The 12,673-nt window shown below is 39.5% G+C and overlaps 1 protein-coding gene across 1 annotated transcript in view; it reads right to left on the bottom strand.

Moving 5' to 3' along the window:
- The window catches only part of LOC125451045 (uncharacterized), a 145,817-nt gene that overhangs the window by 26,826 nt on the left and 106,318 nt on the right, over nt 1-12,673 (bottom strand). The window contains exons 9-10 of the mRNA XM_048527729.2: nt 5,764-5,922; nt 3,937-4,084 (exon numbers count right to left, since the gene is read on the bottom strand). Of these exons, the coding sequence (XP_048383686.1) occupies nt 3,937-4,084; nt 5,764-5,922 (307 nt within the window). The remainder of the gene's footprint in view (nt 1-3,936; nt 4,085-5,763; nt 5,923-12,673) is intronic.

A 12,673-nucleotide genomic window follows, 5' to 3' on the forward strand; every position in this document is an offset into this window, starting at 1 on the left:
TGCTGAAATCCATATACACCATATCAACCGGTTTACTCTCATCTACCTGTTTGGTCACCTTCTCAAAGAACTCAATAAGGTTTGTGAGGCATGACCTTCCCTTCACAAAACCGTGCTGACTATCCCTAATCAATTTATTCTTTTTTAGATGATTATAAATCCTATCCCTTATAACCTTTTCCAACACTTTACCAACAACTGAGGTAAGGTTCGCTGTTGATCAGGTTAATCAAATTGGAAAGGTTAGCTATGAAAACAAATTCTGGGAGCATTAGGACTAGTTTCTTAAAGCAATATGTCATGGAGCTAACCAGGCAGCAGGTTATCTTGGATCTAGAATGACTGAAGCCTGCTAACAACCATAGCAAGCTTCCTGGCTAAACAGCAAGGAAAGGCAGAAGTAATATGAGCTAACATCCACAAGACAGATTTAATAAATTACCTCCGAGTAAAAGGTCCCCTGGGACGTTATGATCATGACATAATAGAATTTAATACTCAGTTTGAGAGTGTGAAACTTTGGTCAGAAACAACTGAGTTTAACTCAAATTAAGAGCACTGCAATGAAATTAGCATGGAGTTAGCTAAAGTGAACTGGGCGGATAGCTTAGCAGGATTGACAGTAAGCAAACAGGGCAAACATTTAAGGAAGAATTTTTAACTCTCAGGAAAAAAAATAAATCCTAGTAAGGAGGAAAGGTTCTCAGAGAAGGATAAGTCAACCATGTCTATCCATGGAAGTTAAAGTTAGTAAATTGAAAGAAACAGCATACAAGGAGTCCAAAGTCTGTCATAGCCCAGAACACTGGGATAAATTCACAATTCTGCAAAAAAGGATTGAAAAGAAAATAAAGATAGAGAAAATAAACTAACAGGGATATTAAAACTGATAATAAGAGCTTCTTTAAATATGAAAAGGAAGAGAGAGGTTCAAATGAACATAGGCTCCAAAAAAAGTGAATCTGGGAAAATGTTTTTGAGGAATAAAGAAATGGTAGAGATAAAGAGACATTTTACATCAGTTTTGACAGTTGAATTTATGTCAATTATCCCACTAATAGTGAACAATAAAGGCCAGGAATGAAGTATCACCACCATCACTAAAAAAGTATTATTAGACAAAATAACAGGACTAAAGGTAGTAAATCCCCTGGCCCTCGTGGCTTGAATCTGAGAATCCTCAAAGAGTTAGCAGGATGGGTATAGATGCAATGGCTGTAATTTTCCAAAAATCATTGGATTCTTGATTTTGATTTATTACAGTCACATGTACCTAGATACAGTGAAAAGCATTGTTTTGCATGCTATATAGGCAAAACATCATAGGATTAGAAAACTACAAATTTGAAACAGCTACTCAAAAAGAGAGGGAGGCAAAAAGTAGGTACTTATGCTCTGTTTACCAATCATCTATTGTTGGAAAACTACTGGAATCAATTATTAAGGAAGTAATAACATCATCATCTACTCAAGCAGAGTCATGAAAGGGAAAGTCTGTCTGACTAGTGCATTAGGAACAAAAACAGAAGTTGCTGGAAAAGCTCAGAAGGTCTGGCAGCATCTGAGAAGAAAAAATCAAAGTTAATGTTTCGGGTCCAATGACTGTTCCTCAGAGCTGTTCAGTTCTGTTTCACGGCTATCAGTGCTGCCAGACCTGCTGAGTTTTTCCAGCAACTTCTGTTTTTGTTCCTGATTTACTGTGTTTTGAGAAAGTCTCAAAAGAGAGTGGATAAAGGGGAAGTGGTACATGTGTTCCATTTGGGCTTCCAGAGGTTTTGCCAAGGTTGTTCACAAAAGACTAAATCATAAGATAAGAGTCCAAGGTGTTAGGAGGTAGTATATTGGCATGAATGCAGAATTTGTACTTGGGCAGGAAACAGCCAGTGGTGTTGGTGACTTGTGATAAGTGGGGTTCCATAGAAATCAGTGCTGGGACCACTACTGTTTACAATATATATTAATGACTTTGAAGAAGGAAGGGCGTGTACTGTCACCCAATTTGCAGACAACACAAATAGGTGGAAAGGCAGGTTGTAAGAAGAATACAGACAGTTTACAGAGAGATATTGATAGGTTAAATAAGTGAACAAAAAGGTGGCAAATGGAGAATAATGTGATAAAATGTGAAGTTGATTATTTTGGAACATGAAAAAAGTAACAGAATATTACTTAAATGGAGAAAAGCTGCAGAAAGTTAAACACAAGGGAGTGAGAGGTTCTTGTGTACTGAAATCAGACAGCTAGCACACAGATGAAACAGGTAATCAGGAAGTTTAACAGTATGTTGGTTCTTATTTCAAGGGGCTTGGAGTACAACAGTCGGGAAATCTTACTGCACTGTACAAGGCGGTGGTAGACCACATCTGGAGTACTGAGAGCAGTTTTGGCCCCCTTATTTAAGAAGATATCATTACATTGGATGCAGTTCAGAGAATGTTCACTAGGATGATCCCTGGGATGGAAGGACTGTCTTATGAGCAAAGGCTAAACAGGTTGGGACTCTACTCACTGAAGTTTAGCAGAATGAGAGGTGATCTCATTGAAACCCACTGGATTCTGAAGGGGTTTGCCACGGTAAATGCTAAGAGGATGTTTCCCGTCATGGGAGAGTCTAGGATCAGAGGGCATAATGAATAAAGGGTCAATTTAACATGGAAATGAGGAGAAACTTCTTCTCTCCAAGGACTGAGAGTCTTTGGAACTCTCTGCCACAGAGAGCTGTGAGGCCAGAGTCCTTGTGTATATTTAAGGCAGAGATGGATACATCTTTAATCAAAACAGGAATCAAAGTTTACAGGGAAAAAGCAGCAAAGTAAACGTGGAGAATGTTGAATATGCCATGATTTTATTGAATGGCAGAGCAGCCTTGAGGGGGCGGAATGGCCTACTTTTGCTGCTATTTTTTACGGGTAGAAGGAGTCAAAAGACGTGGTTGGCTGTCCAATATTTAGCTCCTGACCCCTTATGTGGACCATATCCTGACTCTGACTGCCCTGAGTGGCTGATTCACCATGTTCAAGCCCATGAACTGGTACTGAAGACTGTTCTTCACTAACCACTGACGAAAGGTTCTCCACCTTTGACTGACTGCGGCCTGATAACAACACAGACAAGCTTCCTGGCTTTATGTGAGTGAGCACTATGATAAGAGCACAGGGCCCAGAAATGCAACCTGGTCCAGTTTATGAGCTTGGTTTGTATCCCTGACAGCAGATTGTCCTTGCAGTAGTGTTACAATAATATTTGCCAATGCACAAGTGTCCATTAAACAGATCACAGATATGCCAGGAAAGGCTTTAGAAGCGGAGATGTATTGGATGCCAATGGTTGTAGACTGCGGTTTGCGTTCTCTGAGATATTGGGGTCCTTTGGAGTTCAAATGGTGAGCTGAATTTACCAGGTTCCCTCCCTGATTTCCATGTAGAGATTTCTTGACATCTAGCTTGTTTGGCAGATTTAGACTTCTTATCTGATTCTGCCACGTATCTCGCCACAGCTCAGGATACACAGACTCCTTTAAGATTTTGCCCTAGGAAACTGTCTGGGATGGAGGAAAAACTAAATAAGCTCATAAACCAGGGCTGTTTCCCTGCAGTAGCAAAGGTTGAGACAGCATCTGACAGAGATGTGTAAGATTATGAATAGCACAGATCGGGTGAAGGGGGAAGTTCTTTTTCCATTAGCAGAGGGGGGAATAATGAGGGGATACAGATTTAAGGAAAGGTGTAAAAGGCTGAGACAAAAGTTGAGGAGAATTTTTTTCACACATATTGTGATAAGAGTCTGGAACTCTTAAGACTGCCATAATATTTTTTGTACGGAGTTAAGCTGTTAAAAGAAATTGCTATGGTAGCTGCTTATTCGATACAGTTTCTCATCATGAATCAGCAACCGAATTTCAGTGAAATTGTATTCATTACAGAAATGTACACTTACCTTGTAGTGGTAAACATAGAACTTTAGCTACATTGTCTTGAAAAGCATGGTATGCCTGCTTAATTGCTTGCAAAAGTGTCTCCATGAATTTCATTTGAATATCATACGTGGATTTATGGAAATCCAGTTCAGCTTGTTGAGCTTTAACCTAGAAGACAGGAAAGCGTTTGCACAGAACTTTGAATGACAGTTTGCTTTGTGAAATTTCTGTTCCTGCTGCAATAGTTTAACACTCTATATTCTGAGTATCGATGTCAGCTGTGCTTTAAAATTCTATGCAATATTTAAGAATTTAAAAGTTATTTGCTACTACAAAATAAATTATTTGCTTTACAGGTGTTACAATTGGATTTATAACATTTTTATGCTTTGTGGCTGTGGGCACAACTTTCCAAATTTTAGCAAAAGTGTGGAGGTTGGCATGGTAGCTGCAACTGACATCACCTCTGAGATAACTCAAGCAATCATGCTTGGTAAGAGTTGACAGACATAGCCCTGGCAGGCTTCTAAGTTTATTGCAGGCTTCAACATTAGATCCTGGGTCTGCAACTTTTGGGTCCAAATGACTGCTGCTTGAGGCCTCTCTACTTGGAGAAGTTAAGTATATTATACCTTTTTGCAACAGGTAGAGGTCTGTGGGGAGAGGGGAAGTTAAGAACAAGGGTAGGAGTTCGGCTTTCTGAGGCCACCCCATTGCCTCCAGTTGTCCCTAGATTGGAATAATTGCATGGCCTCAACAAAACCTGGCAAGCTTGTCTTGGTTCCAAGTTGAGAAACTCGCCACCTGTTTTGCCTGCAGCGAAGGCATGTAATTGTGGAGGTGGTGAGTTTAGGCTGACGAGTGAACATTAATTGGCTACTTAAGGGCCTTAATTGGTGGCAGGTCCAGAAAATCTCCAAGGGACTTTGGTGAGGTTGCAAAAAGTGGGGAAATTATCTTTGCAAAATCGACTCACCCAATTATTTGCCCTTCTTGCCACCACCTAGGAAGAGAATATCCCACCCTGTGTCTTGAACCTTATTTGTAGATGAAGCGACTATGTGACCTGTTGCGTACACATGAACATGAGCAGGTCATTCAGCCTTCTCTGCTATTTAATACAACCATGGCTGATTCAACATTTCTATTGTTAATACGCAGTCCAAATAAACCTTTACACCAATGATAATCAAGCAATTATCAAATTCTAAATATACGTAAAGGCTGAGCTTCCACAGTCCTCTGGGTAGAGGATTTCAAAGATTTGTCATAATCTATGTTAAATAACTTCTCCTCATCCTGGCCTTAAACAATATCCCTTTATTTTTCAATTGTGCTCCGTGGTTCTAGACTTTCCAACCAGGGTTAATATCTACTCTGCCTATCCTTTAAATATTTTACTGGTTTCAATGTGATCACTTCTCATTCTTCTACAGTCCTGGCTTTTCCAATCTCTCATAGGACAGTGTAGAACAACTCTGGTGAATCTTTGTTGCACTCCCTGCATGACAATAACATCCTCTCTGAGAAAAGAAGATCAAAACTGCACACAGTATTTCAGATGCACCCCAAAAAGCTTCTAATCATATGAGACAAGATTTCACACCTCCTGTTCAACAATCTCCTTGTGACGAAGACTAACATTCCATTAACCTTTGAAATAACTTTGTGGACCTGTACATTGAATCTGCATATTAGCCTTCAGTGATTTACTGACAAGAATAACCAAGTCCCTTTGCAACCTACGCTTTCCAACATTCCATCATTGAAGAAATACATGTCAGTCACATATTATAATCTTAAACCTATTTCCGAAAAAATACTCTAACAAGTTTTAATTTGGTTACCTGTTGCAAACCAATTTGCCTGGAGTAGTTAACTGCTTTTACTAAGGCCTCAACAGCTTTCCTTGCCTGTCGTTGAGGAGGACCTTTCGGAAAAGGAGGTAACACTGATAGCATATTCTCCACAGTGAATTCCTGGCAGACTGGATGTTTTAATTTTGCCTGTAAAAGATGACATGGCCAGTCATGATGAATAGAGTGTTTTATTTGTAGAAAAATCCATACAAAATTTAAATGAAACATATGTGAAAGCAAATACATTTTGTACTGCACAGAAAAACAAAATCAGAGGTAGTGGGCACTAATTACAGAAACAGTTTTTAAGCTGACAGTCCATTATCATTGTTTCACATGTGATATCGTAATACAGGCAGCTCTGGACTGAGTAGTAGCCCCCATGGAGGCAAGAAGCAGGAGTCAGGACTTCTTTTGTTCAGGTCTCAAACCAGCCAACAGTAGAAACAGATTAAGATCAAGATTTTCAAGTGGGCAATCCCTTAACTGGCAGTAGAGATATGTTGTCTGTACAATTAAGGGTGGTAGTTGGGCTCTTGAAGCTGTAGGGCCAATCAGAAGCCTTCATAGAAGTTCCTAGTACAACATTAGTGACTGTGTAACAATATGGTGCCCAGCACAGCCATGTTTTAAAAAATATGATTTAAAAGCTCAAAAGGAAGTTGAGCAAGAATGAAGGAGTGGTGCAGGAGGTGGGAATCCCTTCATAGGCTGGCCTTCGGCTATATTTGCATCCAGGGCAGACTGACAGCCAACAGGCCCGTCGGGGTTCTGAAACTCAGTCTGCCATTTAGTGCCCAAGTTGAGAAAGCTTATCTGTCCTCCATGATGTTGAGAAACTAGATACAACTGGACAATCCCAGTCAGTCTCCTTAACTCTTACTCAAAAAGGTTTAATGATCCTAATTGCCTGTCTACCTCTTGGGCATAGACCACCTTCCCAGACTTTGAACCAGCAGCAATGCTTTCACTGCATACTTCAGATTCAACATGAGGAAGATGGGCCAAACACTAGTGTTTGTCTTGCTGCTGTACAAGCGTTCAGCAAAACTACAACGGACAGGAGCTATGCCTGGCCAGAGAGTTCTCCCCTGCCAGGTCCTGATTCTTCAAATCTCAAATGGTCGAAGTTCTAAGGATGAGCAAGGACACTACTCCGCAGAGCAGTGGCAGAGAATGGAAGATTCATAGTAGTGTTTTGGTGTAGCAGGCCATTTGGTCTATCATGTCTGCACAAGCTCTCCAAATGAACATCATGATTGAATGCAATTTTCTTGCATTTGCCGCACCCTTGTATATTGTTTCCATTTAAATAATCATCCAATACCAATTTGTGTGCTTTTACTATAATTCCAGGAAGTGCATTCTAGACCCGAACGACTGATGAAGAAGTCTTTTTCTCACATTTGCTGCTTTTGAAAATCACTTTAAAATTGTGCCCTCCTCATACTGAGAAGTTTTTACAAACAGGAACTGTTTCTCCTTATCTATTCTATCCAACCTTCTCATGATTTTCAAAAAGTTCCATCAGATCACCTCTTAGTTTTTTTCTCTCCAAGGGGTACAGTCCAATTTACCCTTATAACATAAGTTTCTCACCCTTGGAACCATTCTTGTAAACTTCTTTTCCATTTTCTCTATGACGCTCATAACTCTGTATAGATAGATGCTGAGAATTTATGCAATAGTCCAGCGAAGACCTACAATTGTCTTGTATAAGTTCAACATTACCTCCTTGCTCTTGTACTCTTTGCCACCAATAAATAAGCTCAGAATATGATATTGCTTTATTAACTGCACCATTCACCTATTCTGTCACCTTGAATGATCTGTACATGCATACACACATGTCTCTAGGCTCTTGTACCCCTTTTCAAATTGTATTACTTACTTTATATTGTCAGTCCATGGTTTTCCAAACTACATTACTTCACACTTCTCAGCATTGAACTTCGTCTGTCACCAATCTGCACACTCAACAAATCTGCCAATGTCCTTTTGAAGTTTTACACTGACCTCCTTCCAGTTTACAATGCTTCCAAGTGCATCTGCAAACTCTGAAATTGTTCCCAGCACACCAAGATCTAGATCATTAATGCATACCAGGAAAAGAAATAGACCCAATATCGATCTCTGATGAACTCCACTAAAAGCATTCCTTCAACCAGAAAAATATCTATTGACCACGACTCTCAGTTTCCTATTAACCAGCCAATGCTATAACAACATTGTTACTGTCCCTTTTATTCCATGAGCTGCGACATTTCTTCAGCTCTATTGTGTGACACTGTATCAAACACCTTCTGGAACCCAAAGTACACCACATTAACATCATTATTCTCATTGACCCCTTCCTTCACCTCTTCAAAAACTCCATCAAGTTAGTTAAACATTACTTCTCCTTTAGAAGTCTATGCTAGCTCTCAGCTAATCAGCTCATCTTTTCCTATGTGACTACTCATCCTATTCTGAATATCGGTTTCTAGAAGCTTCCACAGCAGTGAAATTAAACTTACTCTGGTTACTGGGTTTATCTTTACAACCTGTTTTGACCAACCGTGTGACGCTAGAAATTCCCTAGTCTTACAGAAAGCAAAAAAAAATAGAAAATTCTGAACTCATGATCCCAGCTCATGTGGGATGTCCTACACAGAAAAATAAAAAACAAGAAATCTTCTTTTGTGGCTGGAGATCTGCAAATTAAAAATTGGCTTGTCCAGCCACTTTAAGGTCCATGGCAGAAACTCTTAACACCTTAAAGAGTGAAAATGACAGACTAGTTGATTAGAAGTTGTTGCCCCATGTTGGGAAAGTCTGTTTCCCTGGCTAATCCAGTTAAATCAATACCTTTGGTACAACTTTCCTCCTCTAAACTGAAACAGAAATCCAGTTCAAGCATCTGTGACAATCTTCAGCCAACAGTATTTCCTCACTTAACGATCTTGAATAGTTGAATACTATCTCCTCAGACATTTTGCTAATTCAACATTCTAGTTTGTTATTACCATCAATGGAACTAGATAGTTTATATTTTTACAAGCATGGTTATTCAATGAGGCTATGCTGATAAAGTTCTCTAACACAAATTATCTGGAGTCCTGCTTAATGCATGCCATCAATATAATCTAATCAGACGTACCTTCAAATTCATGAAGAAATTTATCACTAGCACAAAGGATGCTGTGATATTGACTCAAATAATGAGTCACTGATCAGCAAATTTAATGAGGCATGCATTTCATTTATTATTCGCACACTACTCTCTAATTGAGTTCTTGAAAATTCAATACCACTCTGGCTTTTGTTGCTAGTGTCAGAAAATTCATTTGGATTGATAATAATAAACCATGAAAAGTCAACTACTTTGAAGATATGTGCTGGTTGTTCTTTTTACTGTTGATTATTTTAAATTATTGTGATCCAAAGGTTCTGGCTAGACATTCTGTACAGAGGAGCGGCTTAAATTCTTTGGTTCAATTCATTATCTTTTCAATTTCACCACAGTAAAATCCAAAAATATTTCACTCTAAAATTTTAAAGGATCATTTGCGTTAAAATTAAATAGCAGAAACCTTCCTATAATATGCCTACCTTCTGTTCGTTGATTGGGGTGTCACACTTGTCAAGCAGCATGACAATATTTTTCTTGGTTGTCCTATTGTTTACTAAATTTTGACTAATATGCATCTCTGAACTAAACAAAACGGTTCAGCTGTACTAGCAGTGAAACAAAGGAAGCAACAGCTGAATTTGTTTTCATGGAAGTATGTTTGACACATCTTCTTTACGTTACTAGGACCTAAATTTCTACAGGAATGGAAGGGTTCTCCAGCTCAGCCAACAAGCAAAGTCCCAATTCCGCAAGTTCTCTCCCTCTCCATCCACAAAATCGGATTTGGCACCCATCAAATTTACTGGGGTGAATTGGCTGTGTTACTGCTTATACATAAATGGTTCATCAGAGAAGCAGGTGCACATTGACAAGGTTATCTTCAAACAGATATAATTTTAGCAGGATGTCCAAAACATGACTTTTACAGAAATGAAAGTGTATAAAAAGTGAATAAGCACTGTGGAACAGTCAAACAGTCAAGGCGCTTATATCTCTTGCCCTTTAAATTTTAAAGAAAACATCTGCAGTTATTAATAAAAAGTCAACATTTTCAATTCCTGTTTCTTGTTGACGCAAGATGAGGGTTATTATTATAGGATTAGTGATTGTATGATTGATTCAACAATCTATCCTCATTTCCGAAGAATGGTCCCAACCCAAAATGTCAACTTTCCTGTTCCTCTGATGCTGCCTAGCCTGCTGTGCTCCTCTAGCTCCACACCGTGTTATCTCTGACTCCAGCATCAGCAGTTCTTACTATCTCTATCCTAAGAATGAAGTGTCTTTAGGTTTCAGTTTGATTGGTAAATCAAAGAGCTTATAGCGTCTTTGATATGGTGCTATGAACACAAATGTGTATTTTCATAAGGGAAAACTGTTTGAATGTAATGCTTGCTTTTAAAAGGGATTAAGCAGTTGAATAAATTTAAATGTATTAATTAGGTTTTTATGAATGACAGAAGTTAAAGTGTGAAATAGACACTCAGGACATAATTTCACTATAATTCAGCATACCTCCTGAATTCTTTCCATGGCAGATATTGGGTGGCAAGTACACCTTTCCTTTGATAATGAGGGTATAACTACAGCAATACATTTTTAAACCTAAACTCAAATCCCATCGAAGTGAAGGCCAAAATAACATTTGAACAAAAACAAAAAGCCCTGGAGAAACTCATCCGGCCTTGGTAGCATCTGCAGTGAGAAAAACAGAGTTAACACTTTGAGTCCAATGACCTTTCATCAGTAATGAAAACAGCAAGGAAAGGTGGTACTTATATTGATGGCAGGTGGGAGGAGAGAATGGTGTATTGGGACACTGGGCCCAGAGAGAGAAAAAAACAAAAGGTAAACAAATTGATTATTAGTGGCAAACTGAGAGAGATAATGCCAAATAGGATGCTAATGAGAAACGTGTATGCTGAAAATGTGATGGCAGTGCTAGGATGTGGGAAGGGTAATGAATATAAGAGGATGGTGTTCACATTCAAAAATGATTAAACTCATTGCTGAATCCTGATGTCTACAAGGTACCTAGGGGGAAGATGTGGTGCTGCCTTGCCAGCTTTTGTTGAGCCTCAATGGACCACTGCAGGAGGTTTGAGACATTAAGGTTAGCATGGGAACATGATGGTGCGTTAAAATATCAGGAAACTAAAAACCTGGGGTCATTTTTACAAACAGAGAGTAGGTGTATGGCAAAGCAGTCACCCAGCCTGCATGTCTTCTAAATGTACAGAAAACCACATTATCAGTAGCAAATACAGTAGGATAGATTGAATGAAGTACAGATAAGTCACTGCTTCAACCTGAAGGCATGTGTGCACTACACTGACTAAACATTTCAAGAAAGAGTTGAATATTGCCTTTGGGACCAAAGGGATCAAAGGATGTGAGGGAAAAGCAGGAAAAGGCTATTGAATTGGACAAAACCCAAAAGAACTGCAAATGCTGTAAATCAGGAACAAAAACAGAAGTTGCCTGAAAAGTTCAGCAGGTCTGGCAGCATCTGTGAAGAAAAAAATCAGGGTTAACGTTTTGGGTCCAGTGATGGACAAAAAACGTTAACTCTGCTTTTATTTTTCCTTCACAGATGCTGTCAGACCTGCTGAGCTTTTCCAGCAACTTCATGAATAGCAGAGCAGGATCAAGGAGCTGAATACTTTACTCCTGCTGCTATTTTCCATATAAACAAATATAAGTTCTGCACCATCTGCAATTGCTTAATAAGGTGCCATTGGGGTCTGGGGAGGTATTGGGAGTGAAGGGCTTCCTGGAGGGATAGTGAGGGGAATATATGTCTGGTGGTGGCATTCTGCTGGAGGGGGCAGAAATGACAGCTTATGTTCTGAATACAGAGACTGGTGGCAATGCAAAATAAGCACTGAGGGGCCCTTTGGGGAGCAGTAAGGGCAGGTCTGAGAGCAGAAGTGCGAAAAATAGGTCAGACATGGCTGAGAGCCCTGTCAGTCATGATGGTGGAGAATCCTCAGTTGAAGAAAAAAGATGGATACTTATGAGGGTCCATTTTGAAAGGTGGCATCATCAGAACTGATATAACAGAAATGTAGAAATTTAGGGAATGGAATGAAGTCTTTACAGGACGCAGACCGTGAAGATGTATAGTCAAGGTTACTGTGGGAGTTGGTCAGTTTGGTAGTAAATCTATCCCCAAAATCGGGAATGGAGATGAGAAGTGAGGAGTCAGAGATGAAGATGAGAGAAAGATAACAAAATTGATAAACTTCCAAATCCAGATGAAAGAGAGAATAAGCATTGAATGATGGAGAAAGAGTCATGGGGAGTGACCCTTGTATGATTGGAACAAGAGACGTTTCGCGTACCCCACAAAGAACCAAGTATAACTGGGGCCCATGATGTAGCCTTAGCCATGTCTTTGACCTGAATAAAGTGAGACTCGTCAAAGCAAAACTTGTTCAAAGTGAGGATGAGCTGAGCCAGGCTGAGGAGGTGGTGTGGATGAGGCCAGTTTTTTTCAGGGAAGAAGCAGAGAGCCCTCAGACCAGTTTAATGGGGAATGTACATAAGAAGGGGCTGCACATCCAGGTGAAGAGGAGGAGGCTAGTGCCAGTGAACCTGAAACTTTGAAACCAACATAAAGCATCAGACAAATCAAGGATGTAAATGGCAAAGGACAGAAAATTGAATCAAGGTAGAAAGAAATATGCTGTGTGAGACAGGATCAGGCTGAAACATTGGATTTGAACACACACCATCAGCTTATTGACCTTTCAGTTAGAAAGAATGTACACATCTGAGTTTTTC

Source organism: Stegostoma tigrinum, chromosome 3, assembly GCF_030684315.1.
Source record: "Stegostoma tigrinum isolate sSteTig4 chromosome 3, sSteTig4.hap1, whole genome shotgun sequence".
Lineage (NCBI taxonomy): Eukaryota > Metazoa > Chordata > Chondrichthyes > Orectolobiformes > Stegostomatidae > Stegostoma > Stegostoma tigrinum.